This window comes from Leptonotus elevatus, chromosome 4, assembly GCF_054856555.1.
Source record: "Leptonotus elevatus isolate MCC_2025b chromosome 4, RoL_Lele_1.0, whole genome shotgun sequence".
Taxonomy (NCBI): domain Eukaryota; kingdom Metazoa; phylum Chordata; class Actinopteri; order Syngnathiformes; family Syngnathidae; genus Leptonotus; species Leptonotus elevatus.
This window is the reverse complement of record NC_141242.1, coordinates 15,374,847-15,396,279: the sequence shown is the minus strand read 5'-3', so window position 1 is coordinate 15,396,279 and position 21,433 is coordinate 15,374,847. Positions and strand designations below refer to the sequence as shown.

Here is a 21,433-nt window from a genome sequence, read left to right as displayed (position 1 = left end):
TATTAAAAATTAAGAAGAACAGCGATCCAATCAGAGAAAAGCTTATTTTATAAAGCTACAATAGCTTAAAAAGAGGCACCCTGGGCATTCTTGCCCAAATTTTCTTACAAACCCAATATAAAGAATAGCCGACATGGCACGGGACCTTCAACAAGTAATTTTCGCCATTGTTGACTTGTGGTGATTTGATTTGTGCGCACAAGTTGTAAATGCGCAGACACAAGTGAGCAAATGCTTGTGAGTGCACGCAAACATGGCTTCAGAAGTGACTGCTGATTTGTTTTGACAAGCCCTCGTGTGCGCGGACGGGCCCTCGTCCGGGCGTCGGTCCACCGCACGCCTCCTGACGTGCTCTTCCACAGCGAATTCACACGGCCAGTAAAAAATGTTTCATCGCACAAGCCGCCATCGCTCATCTGTGTCACAACAGAATGTTCACGCGTCGCCTCGTGTTTGACTTGGCCGTTAGATGATCATAAAAAAAAAAAGTGTTTATTGATACTTGTTCGTGGTTTAAATGTCACCAAAACCAAATATCACCCTTGTGCATTCATCATTTTGCAGGAACAGAATGCTGGCACAGGCCACCAGGTTAGTAGGATTATTGCGAGTTTTTGGGGGCTAACATCAGTCAAAGTTGCTGCTGGTAATTTAACACAAATGTTTGCCCAGCAGTTAAAACAAAAATGTTTTATTCTACTTTTGCAAAACTCATTTAAAATGCATCAGACTTTATATTGTTCTTAATGGCATGAGGGACTGGCCTTCTGCCACCAACCTTGATTGAGTGAATGTGTATGTAGCTTGTGAATGACTCCTTTTGATTCTAAACGATCATATTTGTACAGTTTGGAAATTGTATACTATTTTCTGGTCCACTCATGGCTATATATCCAGGAAAAGTAAGAACAAGATGAAACCTCATGATACCAGTTTCAAAATGTTTTCCTTTATTTTTAAAGGCACTCACATTTTTTGAAGAGGCTTGTGTAGCAGGCTAGCAGCCTGAGAAAAGTAAAGACAATATGTTTTTAACTTCAGCTACATGCTAACTATTATGCTGTGTTTGTATAGTTTATTAGTATTTATTTTTTATGTATAATCATTTTTGAGATTACTAACCATGCAGCGGGTGAAACTGACCCATGAACATTTGAACCTGAAGTACCAAAGAAACTGATAAATTCCTTTAACATTAAATTTTTAAAAAATCAATCAAGTTTGATTTTAACTCAAAGGCTAACTTGATTAATTTTTAGTAGGGCTGTTCGATACCACTTTTTCTCAGACCGATACCAGTACGAGTACTCAACTCTGGGGTAGTCACCGATACCACAAGTACATAGAATTCTCTAAAATAACAATGACAGATAATTTAAAAGAAACACCCATATATCCCAATATTTTTTTTCTTAAAATTGCATGAAAATTAATGGCAGTTTTCTATTGTTCTCATATCTGGTTTCTGATCCTAAAATGGCCACAAGAGGGTGGTTGATACTGATATCAAGCTTGTTATCGATTGATACCTTGTATCGGTATTTGCCCGTCCTAATTTTTAGCCCCAATGGTTAGAGACACAGTTATGCTCATATGTTTTACAAGCCAGTACTATTGTGATGTTGCGTGTATATTATACATACAATATATTATTATTTACAGTATGTTAACATTTGTCTACACAGTGTCTCAAAGATAAGAACATCTTCAATATGTAAACTTCCATGGCACTGTTGTAGGCATTGTGCTGCAATAAAAATCAAACTCAGCACCAATTTTTTAGGCCCTGAGGTCCAGTTTGAGAGTTCATCAAAGCTATGTAATGTAACTAAGGAGGCACTTGGTAGAGTACATGCCACCACTGAGGCCACACAATCCTCATTTGGAACAGTATACTTACACAATATTTTATTATACTTCAATCAAAACCGTTATACTTTAAATAGTCTGAAGCTTGCGAAATTAGTGGACATTTTGTATGAGAATGGAATTTGTGTAATTATTTTTTTTTTTTAATTTTGAGGCACAAATTTCTTTTCATTGCACACTTAATGGGAAGGTTCCGCTGTATTTATGTGCAGATGATCCAGATGGTCTGTGCGTGCAAGAGTGTGTGAAGATATGAGACCCACTAGGGGTCATTGTTTTCTTTTTTCCAACCAGATGTTGTGCAGCAGTCATGTTCCCCTTCGGAAACTCTCAAATCAGCTTCTAAATAGCCCAAGAGACATTTGTTTACATTTAGTGTGGACGGCATGCAATAGAGTGCACTGAAAGGTAAAGAGGTGATGTAAATAAGTTTTGGAGAAAGAATAACCGCATGGACGAACACATAGCTTTTTGTACCGGGTGAGTCGAAAGTGGCAACAACTGCACACTACATTCGCATGTACGGCGACCTATCAGATATGAGGAAGGAAAATAACATGTGAAATGTTCCCACATGTTGGGGCTGAATGGAGAGCACTCACACACGTGTTGTGTTCAAGCCAGCCCCAGGATATTAAAGCCAGCATAAACATACCCTTTTTTTTTTATGGCTGTCTAGCAGCTGGTTTAAAAGGGAATGTGACATTGGGGGCGAGAAAAATCTGATAACATTGTGCGCGCAAAACGAGAAGTGGTGAGTCTGGTGGATCTATTCACCAACCGGCAGACGCTCAGGAAGATGTGAAAGTTACCAGCTACCTCGGGAGGAATAAAGCCTTGTTGTTTTACTTGGACCTTGCTAATTAGCCCGTTCATTAAGTATCGCTGCACAGCTGTGCTGAACATGCTCCAGACGGATTTTGTTTGGTCTAAAATCGACAAGCATGTCGACCCAGACTACTGTTAAAAGACTACTGTTAAGTACTGCCTGTGCATCACCCTGTTTTCCGTCGCCTTTTCTGATCTACAAAAGCCATATAAGGACTAAAATTAATAATTAGTAGTCACATATGCTTGTTTTATGCACAATCCCCTGGCATTGGGTCAAAATCTCCTATGTCACAAATTGGTCAAGTTCATATTTTTTTCACAAAGCAGTATTGGTCAAGGGTAGCACTTGCATCATGACTCAAGTGGAAATAAATTTAAGTCAAACAATGTTGGCTAGCGGGTTACTGAGGCTATAATTGACTCAAATTGAAGACAATTTAGACAGCTCTTTCTGGTCAAGCATGACTGCACAATGAAAGGTATTTAGTGGGGATTTATCCGACTTAGTCCATCGTTTAACATCGAAACTTCACAATCACACTGTCTTGCATTTCTGGAAAGTCCACCCTGAAAATAGATTTTTAAGTATGATCGAAAAAAAGTCAATTTATCCTCCTCCGTCACCCATTGTGGGGCTTACGATTTTTAAATATATTTAATGTAATGTATTAAAGAAAGAAAGAATTGTGTGCAGATTGATACAGCTATTTGTGTTAGTCACATAGTTTTGCAACAGTTTTGGCCAACCAAATAATGCTAATAAAAGCTATTTGACTGAAATAATAAAAAAATCCAACATCCACATATACTGTATGTATAATACGGGATGGCCGTGTACCAATACCAGATATTTGGATAGGGCTGATACTCAGCCTTATTTCAATAAATGGGTACTTGCGTTGGCAGCTGTGGCTGTTTTACGATCGGGAACTAAATATAGATGCAATTTCTGTAAGAGTATAGAAGTATCCATCCATCCATTTTCTTAAATGCTTAGTCCTCACAAGGATCGCGGGGGGCGCTGGAGCCAATCCCAACTGGCAGTAGGCGGGGTACACCCTGAACTGGTTGCCAGCCAATCGCAGGGCACACAGAGACCAACAACCATTCACACTCACAATCACACCTATGGACAATTTGGAGTGGTCAATTAACCTGTCCTGCATGTCTTTGGAATGTGGAAGGAAACCGGAGTACCCGGAGAAAACCCACGCAAGCACGGGGAGAACATGCAAACTCCACCTAGGAAGCCCAGACTCAATCTCACGTCCTCTGCACTGGGAGGCGGACGCGCTAACCAGTTAGCTACCGTGCCGCCCAGTATAGAAGTAGAAAAAGATAATAGAAAATTATTTATTGCAACTTTAAGAAAAATGCTATAATGAGATATAGAGGTCTTGCTTTAAAATTATATAATTTTGGGAAGTTTTATGTATCAAATGTACTTGTGATATCGGTACTTGGTATCGGTGACCACGCAAAAAAATTGCATTTTGGTACTGGTATCGGTTTGAAAAAAAAGTGGTAAGTAACATCCCGACACATAACACAGCTACGAAATGAAGAGAATAAGCTGTTGGGGAGTAAACACAATTCTATGGGACAAATATAAAAATAAAAATAAAAAAGGGTTGTAAAATGTATATCAGTGTATCTCACCACTGCCAGAAAGGCATGCTTGGATACATTTGGAAAATTCAGACAATGTAAGCAGCTTTTGACTTGCATTGTTCATTTCTCCATTGCAGTCATCAGGCACCAGTGTCATGGTGGACATCGCGGTGATGGGAGAAGCGCACGGACTGATCACAGACCTGCTGGCTGACCCCTCTCTGCCTTCCAACACCTGCACCTCACTACGGGCTGTCAGCAGCCTGCTCACCACCCAGCTCACCTTCCAGCCTTTGCACCGGCCACGCCCCACACCCCTGCTTAACCCTTCAGACGCCTACGTCTGCTCCGACTCCGAAGAGGGACCCGAGAAGGGCGAGAAGACGTCCATCCATAAGGTAAGGAAACTCACCGAGGCAACATGTGGTTCAAATCACGATAAGAGTGTTGGGCCCAAACATTGAAATCTACAGTTGTCTTTGCGAAGTATGTGAAATTACCCTTAGATGGAACTGCGGTCCACTGTATTACAGCCCAAATGATTTAAAGAGCACAAATCGTTCTACACACATGTTAATCTTTGAGCCTGTCTTCCCGCTAATGGCTGCTGCTGCCTCTCAGACATTTTAGCATCAAATGAAGGAGTGTGTTTTCATAGGGTTGAGTGAAGAAAAATAGAGCACGTCTACTGCTTGGAGCTCGCTTCTCCCTTTCATAGCCACAGCTGTGTCAACATGACAGATGTGCAGAAGTCTGATATATGTGTGTGTGTGTGTGGGTGTGTGTGTGCATGCGTGTAGCAGAAGAAAGCGGGACAACATGGTGGCGAATGCGTCTGTCAAAAAGACACACGAGTATGTGCTAAAATGTTGGATGTCCAACACAGTTTTGTTGGTACGCTTTAGTGTGTTTTTGACCGATCACATTGTCGAGACATGTACAAGTGACCACTTCATCTGCACTTATTAAGACGCCCCAGAATTATAATGTCCAGATCTGTCTGTGTAAGAGGAGAATTGAAGGAGGGAACGTTACTCAGCAATGAAAAAAAAAAAAAAAAAACTTTATTTACAGCAATGAAAAACAAACAGACATTCTGCTTTGACATTTCTTTTTCAAACATAGCATCCATCTCCATCCCTTCATCCATTTTTTTCGACTGTATTTTTCTTTTGGTATTTTCGTAGACATGCACAGTCAGAAACGTGTAATTGCACTGTTGTGGGTGTGAACACAATCAACTTGCTTCCCAGCCAATGGAAGTGGCTCCTCTCATTCCCTTTAAATTAAGTGGAGGAGAGGTGCACAGTCTACATGGCCTTGCAGGAGATTGATGCACGCAAAGTACGTTTATAAGGAACTGTAAGAAGACCTTCGTTGATTTGAAAAACATATCAGAGATGTTAAATTAATAATAATGCATTGATTTCTACAAAGATTCAAAAGCTTCGATGCTCGCTGTTGTTATGTTAATGGATGAAATACGATGACATCCACCACACACGTCCACGGAGCTCAGAATCTGTCTGCCCGCTCCGCGATCAATTCCACCAAAATTGTGTTACACCGCTTGCACCGCAACTTAGACATGCTTTCAGCTGGTCTAAAGTTTTGTCTCCTTTCAGTCACCAAAGGAGGTTTGTACCTGCATGAAAATCAAGATGCGCCAATTTTTAAGACCAGGGTCACATGAGAGAATGTCTCCCTGGACTGAATTGACTGATACCGCATAAGCTGCAGGCCTGTCATCTTTGTGTCTTAATATCTAAAGTAAGGGCGTTCAAAGCCTGTTTAAATTAAAGTTAAAGTTAAAGTTCCTCGGTTTATGACCAAATTGTATTCATAAAGTGGTGACGTAACTCGCAAGTCGGAATGCACCAATGGTATGTCATTAACCTAAGCTAACGCCATAGTAAATTTCTACTTACAGTAAATTATTGCATGACAAACGCCATCATTTTAGAAGTCAACAATTGAAAAACAGTTAAATATGTTAGCAAGCTTTCTTGTGCAGTGCTGGTAACCTTGAAATGTTGTAAACCAAGGACACTTCTCTAGACGTCATTAAATGGTTTGAGTGTAACTTGTTGACATTACCTGTGACTAGCTTGAGATAAATGGGGAAAATAAACATATGCACAGTATGTACAGTAGTACCACTGTACAAACACACAATAGTAAACATGTTAGTTTAATACCAACCTCTGAAATTTCTTAAACATTGTGTCTGATATGTTGTGTTGCTTAAATAGCTAATATGCTAATGAAAGTGAAGTTGAGCAATAGCAGCAACGTGTGGGGAGGAAAGTGTGTTTGTGTGAGACACCTTACTTTGAATGGGCTCATTCAAGATTGGGAGCCAATATTTATTGGGTCATCATGCAGAAGACTGAGTGAGGCGAGGGAGAGACGGTTGCCATGTTTAGTGCCTCTTTGCCAAGCTGCTGCATGGCATGGAGCAGATGGGGAAGCATCACACACGGGCAAACAGGACTGGGATTCCCAGGGAAGGAGCAGAGGGGACGAAAGAGACTCGCACGGTTTGTGTGAGAAGCAGATAGCATGGTAATGTTGACATGACGTTTGGAAAAGACAAAAGAAGATTGAATGCTTCCAATTATGTTCAAGAAAAACACCATCTGTGTGTTAAATTTTGATACAGTGTAAAAAGGTTGCTAGATGATCCTTTCGATCGGAGACAGCAGGAAGGGGAAGTCAACCCAAAAATCCTCTTTACTATTCTACTATATATTATTTACAGCCCCAATGGTCTAAACATGTCATTCTGATTAATATTGCCTGTTTGGCATATGAATTAAGCAGAAAAAATTCCGGCCGTTTTTAATCCATCTCTGGGGGCGGCAATTTTGTCATTTGCTCTCAACTGAAAATGACATCAAAGTTGTGAGCCCTTGTGCTGCATTTAAGGAAGGTTGGAAGTCACCATGTCAGCCTCACCTTACAAGAGGCTGACATGTTTTGCTGCCATCTTCCTGCTACGGATGCCCAAAGGAGAACTTTGCGAACGTAGTTAGCCCTGGTGGTGTTTGCAGCTAGTGTTGGACCCTATGGGTCGACCGCCGCCTATCTTCCACAGTTAGGGCCTGCAGGTGGTCGCTTGTCACCTTTTTGCCCTTGCAAGCTTTTGCTAGCTTTTTTTTTTTTTTTTTAGTAGCTTCTCGTGCAAGCCGCTCTTGTTAGCCACTCCAGCATATGTCTCGGACTAACTCCTGCTAGCCGCTCTTGTTAGCTGCTTCTGCTAAATCTGGCTCACTCGCTCGCCGTCACTCGCCAAGATGCTCGTTTGCTCACGTAAATTAAGATTTGCCGGTAGACTTGCGTAGTGTGGTTTCTCTGAGCCACCATAGTGTATGTGCTTCGACTGCATTTCATGATATAACGAACTGTCACTTTAACCAAAACAAACAATTTATCGGAATCAGCAATCTTTATTGTTTACATTCGCCTAGAGCATTTTGAGGTTGGAATTGGGACAATCCGAGTGGCATATCTGACTTCCCACCTTTCTCAAATGCAGCATTAGGCGCTTTGATGTTACACTTCAGTGACAAAATGGCCCGGCTGCACTCTGTGATGAACGAAAGTGACCGGATTTTGCTGCTTACTTCATCTTCCACAAACGTAATATTAATCAGAATGCCGCCTTTAAACTAGTGGGGGCAAATAGAACATTATTATTTTAAATACAATTTCGGGGTTGAGTTCCCATTGGGAGTGCTTTAAAACAAACACAAACATGAGTATTGACTCTTGTTAGCTTTGTTGCCTTGATGACGTTTTTGTGCGTTCATGTCCCTCTCTGTGTGCAGCGTCTGAGGCGGAGTCTCCACCCGGGTCTTCTGAGGAGGATCTCCTCCACGTGGACCACCACCACCTCCGCCACAGGCCTGCCCACAATCGAGCCAGGGCCAGTGCGGAGGGACCGCAGCGCCAGCATCAAACCCTACCACGAAACACTCACGTGCAGGTAGTCGACCGCTACGCGCCTCACATAACCGTAGAGGCCAAATTTTTGTCACACGGAGCCATTTTTGCTTGCTCTATTTCCACAATCACATGCTTCATTAGGTCATACTTTACCACACAACTAAACTACAAAGCAAGACCCCTTATAATGGCTTGCACGTTATGACATATTACGCCGAGGTTATTAGGGTTATTCCCAGCGGTGTGGCTGCAGTTTTACCGAATGCATCAGCATGACTGCACAGTCATGGCACAGTAGTTCACAGAAAAGGGATGCATGCGTGTGCAAGCAGAGCCAGAATGGAAAGAAGGCCCACAGGCAAAGGCATTAACCTGAATAACTAAGACACGCATAAACTCTCAGCACATGAGCGCTGAAGATAGCACGAGAGCCTGGTCCATGAATGGGCCCAAGCGACTGTCATGTATATAATGTGTGGTTTTGTATAGTGTGGCGTGATGATGGGTTTGTAGAGGCAAAAGGTTTGGAAGCAAGTATAGATGCATTCATGTGATGGGGGTGATATGTGTGGTTTGGGATGCACTTCAAATGTTACTTGACTACATTTTGTTCAGAAATAAATGCAAAACAAGTCAAGACAGCTGGCCTGCTTGTGTATGCCGATTTTCTTACATGTCACGGCATACTTTATTGTGATCAGTGCAGAAATGGCGTTCTTTACAACGTGTTTGTGGTGACTATGCTATTATGTTTGGATGAATTCTGGACAGCTGAGCGTGTTTTGAATCAGTTTCCAAGTGCCGCAGAGTCAAGATTAATTTCCAAAGATCCCAGCTGTGTGTGTGTGTGTGTGTGTGTGTGTGTGTGTGTGTGTGTGTGTGTGTGTGTGTGTGTGTGTGTGTGTGTGTGTGTGTGTGTGTGTGTGTGTGTGTGTGTGCGTGCGTGTGCGCGCGTGTGCGTGTGCGTGCGTGCGTGTGCTTAAATATGATCTACAGGACATACTGTGGTGCTTACAATGTTTTTTCTTTCATTGTGCAAGCAATACTCCAGCAGTCATAGGTCACTCCCTAACGTTTCTGACTCTGTCCAAATATTTACTGGATACAAATATTTTCATATTCAGTGTGTTTACAGTTGAACCTCTAAAGTTAAATGTCGTAAAATTCCAAAATCTGACCCATTTTTTGGAGTTCAAACTGATGTCATGTATGATATCAAACAGAGTCAGCAAGCAAAATATTACTGCTAAATGTTTACTTTTTTTTTGGATTTAAATGACTTTTATTGTTTAGATTGACTACGGTTCTGGGTATTAACACCTATGATGTCAGCATATCTCACTTAAAGGCTTCCATTCAGAGCATCCAATCATTTAGTCTTTTTTTTTTTTTTTGCTTTCTCTACGGCTTTTAATGCAATTTAATTCAAAACAAGGAGCAGCTTCAGCAAGTGTTATCAAAGTTGAAGACAAGTGTTTAGTTTGTTTTCTGGGATTGACTGGCACCCTGTCCATATCCCTCCCACTTTGCCCTGATTGCATGATTGGCTCCAGCTCACCCACGAAAATGAATGGATATACAAATCTTTTTACACATTTTGCATTCTTAATTTCTTGTACTTTTTATGTGCAAGAGGTCATCAGTTTCATGTTGGCGTTCCGTTCCTTCAAAATGGACGTCACCTGAATTTGTTTCAAAGTCTAGCGTAATGCTACCACTGATGTCAAGTCATAACTACAGTAAATATTTGTATGGAAAACAGTTGGCCACACACATATATAAAATAATCAAATAACGGTACTGTAAACAAGGCTAGGAAAAATTATTCCTTACCTCTACTCTTGTGGTTGGCTTGCACACAGAAAATGTCATGATGAAAATATCATAACCCAGACCAAACCAGTATGTTTTTACATGGGCACGCTTAAAATAGGAACAATATTACTGTCTACTATGACCTTGCAACAGATTGATGTATTTCTATTATTTTTGATGGGAAAAGTGTTTTCCAAATTTGGACAAATCACAGTTCCACCAGCGTTGACCAGTGTCCTGGAACGACTTTTTGATGACTTGAAGGGGTTCCACTGTCAATGCACTCAGCTGACATCTACTGTCACATCTCTTGTAGTCTGCCTAAAGCAGGTTGCATGCATGACCCCACACATGAACGGGAAACATATTGTGCGTATGCTTACTGCTTATGCATATTATGGCCAACACACCACACCATACATTTAACAATTCCGATGTTAATATTGGACATTAATAGTAATTATTTCCACAGTAAAAAAAAATGAAATGCCAACTTCACATTTCAAAAAGACTACTGGGGGCAGTGAATTTCCACATGAACAGAAATTTAGCCGGTTAAGTGATTCTCCCTGTTGGCCACAACCTGATTGATATAAATATGACAAGCGCACATGAATCAAAGGAGTTCTTTTTATAGCCTATCTTGGGAAAAAGTATTGTCACACTCCAGACTTATGTCCCCGTTGCGCAATGTCGTCAGTTAGGAAAGGGGGAGTCAAATCCATTTTAAACAATGCTGTCCTTTCCTATGTTGTAAAGGAAGCACCTTTTCATCTCTCCTTGACCTGACGACATTTTCCACAAAAGGTAAAGGTGGTACAAAAGTTTTGAAAAATGACTTTCCTCGATGTTTGAGCACACATATTGTGCGCGATTGTAAATATTGAACTACAGAATGATATTGATTTGTTGGCCCTGAATGTTGTCCGAGTGAATAAGGGAGGAAACGTCACTCCTGCAACACCTCACACTGCAAGATCATCTTTGAGAGACATCTGATATCTGTGATGATTTTGGTCTGTCAGTATGTGTGGACCCAGCTTAAGACATGCGAGTGTTAAGTCTGTCAGCAGCCTGTTTGGGGTGTGTATTTACACAACGACTGTGCGTTACATGAGCACATTCTGTAAATGTAAGCACACTGAGCAGCTCTTGTACACAGGGGCCTACTTTTACTGCTCTATAGGCTCTGCTCAGCTCAACTGGCTCCAGCTATGACCACTTAAGGTGTGAGTATAAACAAACAGCAGGGCCTCTCCCCTGTCACCAGAACCCCACAATTATTACACACATTTGATACACCATCACGAGCACATTTGCAGAAAACAAACACAAAATTGAAGTGTACCGAGGTGGCTCTGGGTTTACTTTACCGCCTGAGAGCGCTAGCGTCGTTTTATTTAAACAGCAAGGTTATTTAAACTTGGATTGTATGAGTAGTTAGGATCAAAACGTACGTTTTTTTCCCCCTCAATTGCATAATGTTAATGAGATGAGTGCCTTGAGGTAACATCTACCATTGAAGCTTGATGTACGCTAATCATAACTATAATTTATTGAGTCATTGAGAGGAACACGTAGGGAAAAAATGGTTTCAATTTCCTTCTCTCTGCTTCATCATCATATCATTGCAATCTTAATTAGACATTAGGCCTGTTTTCCTTACCCCTTCAATATCCCCATTATGTGTTATGAATTGAATAAATAGAATACCTTCCATATTGCTCAGCCGCGTGCTGTTATCTTCTTCACGTCATCTGGCTTAAAGAGAGAGAGTGGATTACTGGAAACAGAAGTAATGGCCATAGTGCTTATTGTGGCTTGGCTGTTGTCTGATTGGGCCTCAGACCAAAGCTAGTTTGTCAGTGTGTTGTGATTGGTTAGACATAAAATCTACAACTGAGTGAGGAGAGGGAGCAAAGGCCCGCTGAAATGCTCCAAAAACATTAAATTCAACAACATGGAAGGAAAATCATTCTTTGAAACGGTCTTCTACTTTATGGGCTGGCTTTTCATAGACAACACATCTGTCATGAGGCATAAATGTCGGCGGATCCTCATTTATGTAAGGGCACAAGGCTCGCTGCGTGTCTTATCCTCACCATGGGTCGCAGGCGTGCTGGAGTTTATGCTAGCTAGCTTTGGGCAGGGTACACCCTGAACTGACAAACAGCCATTCACGCCTTCTCAACTTCAGGAGCATTGTATTTGCATGCCATTTTTAGATTGACTTTTTGCCTTAACAACAAGAATATCGGTCACTTTTTTGTTTGTTTGTTATTGTGCTAGTTTGCCGCGGCTACTACAGGCTTCCTCCCATAATCCAAAAGCATGCATGTTAACTGAAAATTCTAAATGGTTCATAGGTGTGAATGTGAATGTTTTTTTGAATGGAATTGGTATTTGTCTGAGTTGCACCCGTGATTTTATTGAGGGCAAGCAGTATTGTCATTCCCTTTACTAACACTGATGCATCCATACAATTTTAATCAGCAATCTTTAGATCATTTTGCAGACAATTTACACTCATGCATGCATCGGTTTTCTACACTGTACTACTCATCCTGTTCATGGTCATGGGGTGCCTATCACTACTGACTTTGGATGAGAGTACTTTGAGAAAACACGAGAGAAAACCCTCACAGAAATCCGAGATTCAAACCCAGAACTTCTGCTTTTAAGGTGCTAACCACAGTGCATAAACATGCCAAGCCTATACATGCATCCCACCCTTCTCTATACATGTGGTCCTTAGTCAGCTCCTGGGTAAGATGGAGCGTATCGCAGCTGACTTTGGGCGAGAGGTGGGGTAGCTACACCCTAAACTGGTTTCCAGTCAAACACAAGGCACATGTCAAGAAAAACAACCATTCACCCTCAAAGTCACAACAATTTTGAGACATAAATGAACCAAACATGCATGTTTTTGGAATTTTGGGGAGAGGAAGGCCCAGTACAGGAAGGGAACATGCTAGCTCCACATAGGAATGCTTGTCATCAGACTGTCAGGCAGAAAGTCTAGCCATTAGGTCACTGTGCCGCCCTGCAGCCCCATATATGCACATGCGTTTCCTGATTTAAAAATGTGCCCGTTTGAGTATCGTCCTCCCTGCCTTACTGCCAATTGGGTGCCTTATATAGTAGATCTACATATTGTTTATGTGTATAATACTTAACTTTGTCATATACTTGTTTTACTTTATGTTATACAGGGGTGTAATTGTTCTATGAATTAATTGCTAACGTGCAGATTTGGGGGAAGTTACGCTAAGTACAATACGTGCCACAACAAATCTAATGACAGGCTGAGTTGCACTCTTGTGTATTTGCAGGCGCCCGTGCAGACTCAGGATGTTCTTGTGATAAAAGCAAAGTCACCTGATACCTGGCCGCATGTGTACACGTCCACCGTTCTTATTTTCATTCTGCGCTGACGGCTCAATGTCAGTCACTGAGCTTATTCTGCTGCATTAGCAGAATAGGAAGCATGGCTGCCAGTTTTTCAACTTTTATTAAAAGTCAAACCTTTTAAGTCAAGCAAGCACTCCTGCCTAGCGCAGATCCCGCTGACAATAATGAACTAGCTGTTTGCCCGCCAAACTATCAAACTATTTTATATTCCACACCTGCTAGACATTACGTGCAGCGGTCCGACCTGGTCGCACAGACACAACAGAAGTCTTTGTTGGGCCCTCGGAACCATTGGTCTAGGGTGGGTGAGGCACAGCTCACCAAACAATTTATCAGAGGAGATAGGGAGCCACACTGCATGCCTTTGTGCTCTTGGTGACACAATGCTCGAAAGACTGGCAATTCCTCCAACACAGAAAAGGTATTTTAATTGGAAACACCTCCAGCCTGATAATGGCCACAATGGGGAAACACTTGAGAGCTGATTGAGAGGCTCCCTGTAGTGATGTACTGTATCAAGAATGGACTCGTAATTCTTAGTGTCATTCCGAGCAGCACCGAGATCAGAGAATGCTGCCTGTCGTTTGTAATTTATTTGTGTTGTCATCCATTACATTGACTGATCTTTTTTTTTCTGTTGAAACATCTGCACAAACTGTTTGTTCAAGCATTGACAGGAAAAAAAATACATAAAGGGGATCCCTTATTAAGTTTTTTTTCTTCCAGTCAACGTCTTCCAAGTGTTTTGACATCCAAGAAAGATATATTGAATGGAATCCGTCCCAATTCTTGGGCTCAGCTGCTGACAGCAAAGGCTTGTACGCTTTGTTTTCGACAAGCAAACATGTGTACTATTCTTGGTCTGTCCCCCCCCCAGTGCATTTCAGCTGAATGTGCTCAATTTGGGTTGGTTTTTAATTGGTTCCTCCAAGCAAGCACTGTGTCGACAATATTTATATATTTTTCAATATGACAAAAAACTAGTTCAACATCCGATCCCTCTTGTCTACAGTTGTGGAAGACCATACATCAAACTGAGCCACGGAGAGGGCTCCATAGACAAGGGAGACAGGATACCACGCTCAGGTACGCTCTACAATGGTTACACTTTTACTTCAAATTTGCATGTAACAGTGCTTGAGATCTCAGAATGGGGCAACCTGGTATCTTTTCTTCATTCTCAATGAAATGACTAAATTTTCCTTAAAAAAATAACAAATTAAGACCCTTCAGTGAATTCAGACAGAGAACAATGTTGTACTAAACTGTGGAGATACAGCCTTACACAGTTTTTCACCATTCCAGTTTTCCTTATTTTTTTGGGCATGGCTTAAATGGCGTCCGGTGACACACTTAAGAATCCTCCATGAGCCACTCTTCCACCAATATAAAAGAACGGAGTGCCTTTGTTTGCATCATGATTACTTGGCACATTTCTTCGACTGTGTGCAGCTAGCTTGTTAGCTATGAGTCTGCCATGGATACCACAATTTACAGAAAATGTCTGTGTTGTTATTTAAATTTACAAATGGTAAATATGTTGTTATTTAGGCTACTGTAGCTAATATGTTGTGATCCAAAGCATTGTCAGTATAAACTTAGCAGGTTGTCCTAAAACATCTGGTGTAAGTCACAGCCTGATTGACGTTTGCCCGCCAGCTCGAAGGATCCTATTAGCATGCAAGCTAGCTGGTGGCTAAAGCCTCTCGTTGTGGCATCGAAGAGCTCAATAATGACTCGATGGGATATAATCCATTTCCAATTCCAAAACGGAAATGGCTACGGAAACCCAAAAAGTGTGATGGAAGCAGAGGGCACAGATTACACAGGAATTGACAACACACTGATAAATAAAAAGGTTTCATTGAGATGAAATTCACAAATATACAAAATAACCACGAAATGATCATTCAAATTCGAAAATATAATTAGAATGGAAAATAATAAATTAAGTAAATTTTTAACTCTGTTACACAGCTAACCCTATTTTTGGAATCGTAACGGTTGTTGTACAACTTTTCTGGTCAGATGTACTCGTACAAGAAAGTCACAAAAGACTAGGCAATATTATAAGAACATTTTCATAGCTTTAAAATTTTGGTAAAAAAAAAAAAACATGTCCAAAATGAATCCCAGTATTTCTTAGTACAGGCATATCTAATGTTCTAAATGGGAAAATGCTCCATAGATTATGCTACAATTTATCTGCAATTTAACAGGATCCAGAAGAGGGGGAAGACAAGTCAAAAAATGTATTTTTAATAAGATGTTCTATGCGGCCTCGCTGGTCTAAATACAGTGTTCTGATAAATGTTACTTGTGTATTAATGTTAATTTGTGGAATACTGTATGAATTAAGCAGCAAAATCCACCCATTGTCATCCATCTTGGGCATCATCTTTGACACAACTGGAAATAACATTACATTGCCTAAGGATTTTGCTGATTTATTCATATTCCACAAACACAATATTAATCTAAATGTAGTGGTGGCTCATAGAACATATATATTATGAGGAGGGTTTTTGACTTAGAATTATTTAGACTGACATTGTAGTGTACCGTTCATATTTTCCATCCCAAAAATTTGAGGAAGGTCCAAAGAAAAATTGGAATGTCAAAATGTAACCACCACTAAAGATATGAACACAGACGTTTTCCTGTAGAACCCAGCTGTGATGTGTTGGTCTTGCCTCTTCTAACAGCAGAGGATCAAGTGGTTGTGTCATCAGACTATGACAGCACCCACGAAGCCAACCACAGTGACAGCAGTGATGTAGCACACACAGAAGAGGACACAGAAGAAGGAAAAAACTCCTCCCAGAATGTCATTCTCCACCCGCTATTACCTCCTGAGGTACGACTGGGAGCCATTAAGACTCCTTAAATGCACCTCGGGGACATCAGTAGACAACTTGACGTTTCTGTAATGAACAAACTCTCCCTTTTCATCATGTGTCACTTGTACAGGACAAACCTATTCTGGCCCCAGAGCCGCTATTAATGGAAGATTTAGAGCCGATGATGAGTCAGCTAAACAATTGGAACTTTCCCATCTTCAGCTTGATGGAGAAGACTAACGGCAAATGTGGTCGGATCCTCAGTCAGGTGAGCAAGTCAGAAAAGGGTTTATCGTGAATCTCGCGTGTTACCGGTGTGCTGAAGACTATCGCAGCTGGCTTTGGGGGAGAGGTGGGGTATGTCTTGGGCTGGTTGCAACCCAGTTACAGGGCACATGTTGACAACCATTTACCTTCACACGTATGGCCAATTTATAGTCATCACTTCATCTCATGTGTGTTTTGGTGATGTGGGAGGAAGCCGGAGTACTCAAAGGGGAGAACAGGCAAACTCAAGACAAGAAATCTGGAGCCAAAATTGGAACCCTGAGGCAGATGTGCTAACCACAGGTCCATTCATAATTCATCCACTCTGCATTATCTGGGTTCCAAATGCTGTAAAATCTGAATTCTATTTTGAATTTGGAGAGTGAATTTAACCTGTAACTATAAATTTGAGTAATTTGACAGAATAGTTTCCTTGTAAAATGGATTACTACTTTACACGTCATTTAACCTTATAATAATAAAAAAATAATGTGAACTTTGTGTTGTTTTGATCAATTGAATAATAATGATCGTTATTCACATACAGTTAAAGATACTACAGCTGTTTTATGATAGAAAGTCTTGGAATTACATTGAAAGTGCTTGGATTTGACTTTGGAAAAGTTTTGCTAGCGATTTAGTATGCAGCGTGCAACTTTACATCTGGTGATGATGTGATATGGGCAGCTCAGTGGAGTAGTAGTTTGCACATCTGCCTCACAGTTTGGATGCACTTGGATTGAATCTCTGCTCAGACTCTCCTGTATTGAGTTTGCATAATAGTTTTCTCTAATATTCCAAAATGGTGTGTGTGTTATATGCTAATTTGAAACCCTACAATTGTCCATAGGTGCGAATGGTTGGTTGTCTTTGTGTGACTAGCCCAGGGTGTACCCAAAGTCAACTGAGGTAGCTCACTCGTGACCCGATGAGGACACGCAGCATCGAAAATTGGATAAACGGTGGTTCCATGATGTTCTTTTTCTACCCCTCAGGTTTCTTACAGGCTTTTTGAGGACACTGGTTTGTTTCAGACCTTCAAGATACCGATTCAAGAATTCATGAACTACTTCCATGCCCTTGAAAATGGTTACAGAAACATACCGTGTAAGCTTGTACAAATCCCGTCTGCTTATGTTACATTCAGGATCTTTACCAAGACCAAATACCAAATCATCCACTACAAGAAGATTGCATTGTTTGTGAAATTAATTGGGTGGCTTTAGAATGAGGATAAGCAGCTCAACACTGCCCTCTAGTGGAAAATTATAAACTGACTGTTGTTCCTTGACTCAGATCACAATAGGGTGCACGCCACGGATGTGCTCCATGCAGTCTGGTACCTCACCACTCAACCGGTTCCGGGTCTGCCCAGCCTCATTGCTGACCACAGCTCTGCTAGTGACTCAGGTGTGCTCATCAGTATACAACGAACACGTTGTCTTTTGGAATCACGCTCTAGAGAGCGTGGAACCTGTCCCATCTCAGGTACAGGCTATAAATGGGGGTTCAAATCCGAGAGGCGCTTTGAATTTCACATTAATCATGTTGTGATTAATTTTATATTAGCACAAGAAGAATTGTTTACTGTCTTGTAAAAGTTTGTTTTGCTATTAACTAAACAAATAAATTTTTATTTTTATAGAATTGTTTTCTACCCAGAGTCAAACTACAAGACATCTCATTAATGGTTTTGAGAGAAACCTTCAGGAGTATGTGTTTCTCTCCCCCCCCCCCCCCCCAATTCAAAGTTTGTCATATCTTATTCAGGCTTAGGGCACTTCCATTCACATAGCAAAACTATTTGAAGTCCTGAACAGCATGAAATTGCAGGCAGATTAGAATTTCCTCACAACCATATTTTCATACCCTCATTTGTATGCCTTACTAAAGCCTTCCCTTTGATCCACTCGCGAGTGGATTTGAGAGTTCAAGAAATGTATTTCTCTGTGTGCATGTGTATTTTTTTTAATAATACGTACCCTCAAAGCACAATGTGTGTGTGTGTGTGTGTGTGCAAACTGTGGCACTCTGTTCTTCACCTCACTCCCTTTGTCTGCTTCCCCCGTGGCCAGATTCCGACAGTGGAATAACTCACAGTCATATGGGCTTCCTGGTGTCAAAGACGTATACTGTGTCAGAGGACGGTTATGGCTGCTTGTCTGGCCTCATACCGGCTCTGGAGCTTATGGCGCTCTACGTGGCTGCTGCCATGCACGACTACGACCACCCCGGGCGGACCAACGCCTTCCTCGTGGCTACCAGCGCCCCCCAGGTAAAGTTCAAAATGCACCAAAAAGGACTATGATTAATGATAGCTAACTACTTACTGAGTGCTGCAAAAAAAAAAGGGTCAAATTGTACTGTATACATAAACTAAGAGCTACTTTTGGCTAATGATTAATGTGAATTAATAAAAATCGGATGCATTATTATTATTATTATTATTATCATTCAGGGTTAAAAATTTGATCCAGATTTGCTGAAATTACCCCTTAATAATGTGATTATGTTATATTGATTTATCTGAAAATAATGATCATGTTAATACAGTACTTCAATAAATCTGTGCTAGTGTTTACATTTTCAAATAATCACTTATATGACATTCCTAGAAAATTACAATGTCCCATCACTGGTAAGCTACTTCCCATGTGGTTCTTAGGGGCTATGTCCGGTTCCCGCCGGCACCATGTTGGTGACCCCTATTGTATACTTGTTTTAAGTAAGGCATCTAAATGTACAAATGGATGAATTAAGTGCACTAAGTTGATGGCTGTCATTTTACCATTTTAAATACTAAATATCTTGACCTACTAACTTTTTTTTTTTTAACTGGCAGAATATAAGCCTAAATGTTTTTTGTTTTTTTGTTATTTAACCCTTCGGATCAATAGATGATCCCAGTGAACATGACATATTCGCTCGCGTGTCTAAACCAATAAAACACATAATTTGGATGTTGTCAACACTTTTGGTTCATGATTGGATCTTAAGTAAGCAATCACAATCGCAAGTTGATTTGCATGATGTTCATGTTAAAAATGTTGCATATAAGATTGGTAAGTTTACAACACGTTACAGCCATATTATCCTGGAGTCCACTATAACAACTAAAAACATGAGATAACCACCCCCCAAAAAAATCCATGTTGTTCTTACGTGGGAAAAGAGTCAAAATTAGCACACACAAAAAAAACAAGAAATTTTGCCCAGCAGAAAAAATGCGGGTCTGAAAAGGCTACTAATCAGCTGCCATCATATGCCACTAATTTTGACTGACTCTTTGTCATAAAATAATTTGCTGTCCTTAAGTGTTGACAACATGTACATGGAAACGCAAAAATAAGACTCTAAATTGTCCATAGGTGTGTAGCTAAGCGTCACTAGTTGTTTGTCTTTTGTGTCCTGCAAACGGCTTTTACGTTTTTTTACGATATCAGATCGCCGTATCTTTGTAACTATTAACAAGGTACGAGATCATTTTTTTTGCAAACACAAACATTTAATCAAAGTGTGTATGTCATAATTTCCCCTTTTTACCACAATATAAAGAAATCGGCCCACTTGGCATGTTTTTATCTGTTGTAAAGTGTGTTTTGTGTCTGTGCAGGCGGTGCTCTACAATGACCGTTCGGTTCTGGAGAACCACCATGCTGCCTCGGCCTGGAACCTCTTGTTGTCCCGGCCGGAGTTCAACTTCCTCCTCAACTTGGACCACACAGAGTTCAAGCGATTCCGTTTCCTGGTCATTGAGGCCATACTGGCCACAGATTTGAAAAAGCACTTTGATTTTCTTGCAGAGTTCAATGCAAAGGTATTTACGCTTTGGATGCTAACAACCAAAAAGCATTTGTGAGGAGTTTGGGGATATAATTTGTTGGATATCCTAAAAACAACAAAAACAATCCTGATCAACCGCAAGAGTGTGTGCTTGCACTGCATCCCTTTGGCTCGTTTGTGCCAATTTCTGAGTTTTCCCATCCAGTTAACAATGAGCAAGTTGTATTAATTTACCAATAGAATGCTCAAAAGCTCCACTTTATGCTGCAGACACAGCAGGGAAGAGTATAAGATGTACTGAACATGTGGAGGCAAAAGCTGAAAGTAACAACATGGACATCTAGTTTCATCAGCCATTGTATTTATTTTTCTATTGATTCCCTAGGTGGGGGATGATCCATCTTCAGGCATTGATTGGTCCAATGAGAATGACAGGTTGCTGGTCTGCCAGATGTGCATAAAGTTGGCTGACATCAACGGGCCACTTAAGTGTAAGGACCTGCATCTACAGTGGACAGAGGGCATTGTCAATGAGTTCTATGAACAGGTCGGAGAACTCTCCTTAATCAGTGCTGCATATTTCTGGCTGTCACCTTGCGCTAATGAAGGTCATGCTGCATGTAGGGTGATGAAGAGTCCAATCTGGGTCTCCCCGTCAGCCCCTTCATGGACCGAGCCGCACCACAGTTGGCCAAACTCCAGGAGTCATTCATCACACACATCGTGGGACCCTTGTGCAATTCTTACGACTCGGCCTGCCTCATGCCGGGACGATGGGTGGAACCCAAGACGGATGCAGAGGAGCCTGAAAGCACAGAGAACGAGGAGGAGGAGGAGGAAGACACGGCAGAGGAAGATACTTCCACCAGCTCAGAGTCATCACGTAAGCCAATGTGGTCTTACCACTGCTGACTAACGCGTACTCTGTCACCATCCTTGCATTTCAAAACTGTACATTTTGTAGAGTGCATTTTACTATAAAAATAGTCTATTTGGTCCATCTCTAAACAGTCAAATTTACACTTGGAAGAGGGTAAAATATTTTTTTTATGCGAGAT

At 41.1% G+C, this 21,433-nt stretch overlaps 1 protein-coding gene across 2 annotated transcripts in view; it reads left to right on the top strand.

Moving 5' to 3' along the window:
* LOC147175680 (cGMP-inhibited 3',5'-cyclic phosphodiesterase 3A-like) overlaps positions 1-21,433 on the top strand; it is an 80,624-nt gene that overhangs the window by 54,861 nt on the left and 4,330 nt on the right. The window contains exons 3-13 of one of the 2 annotated variants that reach the window (XM_086074142.1): positions 4,449-4,709; positions 8,142-8,299; positions 14,498-14,571; positions 16,194-16,342; positions 16,456-16,593; positions 17,588-17,699; positions 17,889-18,002; positions 18,668-18,867; positions 20,206-20,409; positions 20,761-20,922; positions 21,000-21,258. In XM_086074142.1, the coding sequence (XP_085930268.1) occupies positions 4,449-4,709; positions 8,142-8,299; positions 14,498-14,571; positions 16,194-16,342; positions 16,456-16,593; positions 17,588-17,699; positions 17,889-18,002; positions 18,668-18,867; positions 20,206-20,409; positions 20,761-20,922; positions 21,000-21,258 (1,831 nt within the window). Of the gene's footprint in view, positions 1-4,448; positions 4,710-8,141; positions 8,300-14,497; positions 14,572-16,190; positions 16,343-16,455; positions 16,594-17,587; positions 17,700-17,888; positions 18,003-18,667; positions 18,868-20,205; positions 20,410-20,760; positions 20,923-20,999; positions 21,259-21,433 lie in introns of both variants that reach the window. The other variant, XM_086074141.1, reaches the window with a different exon arrangement.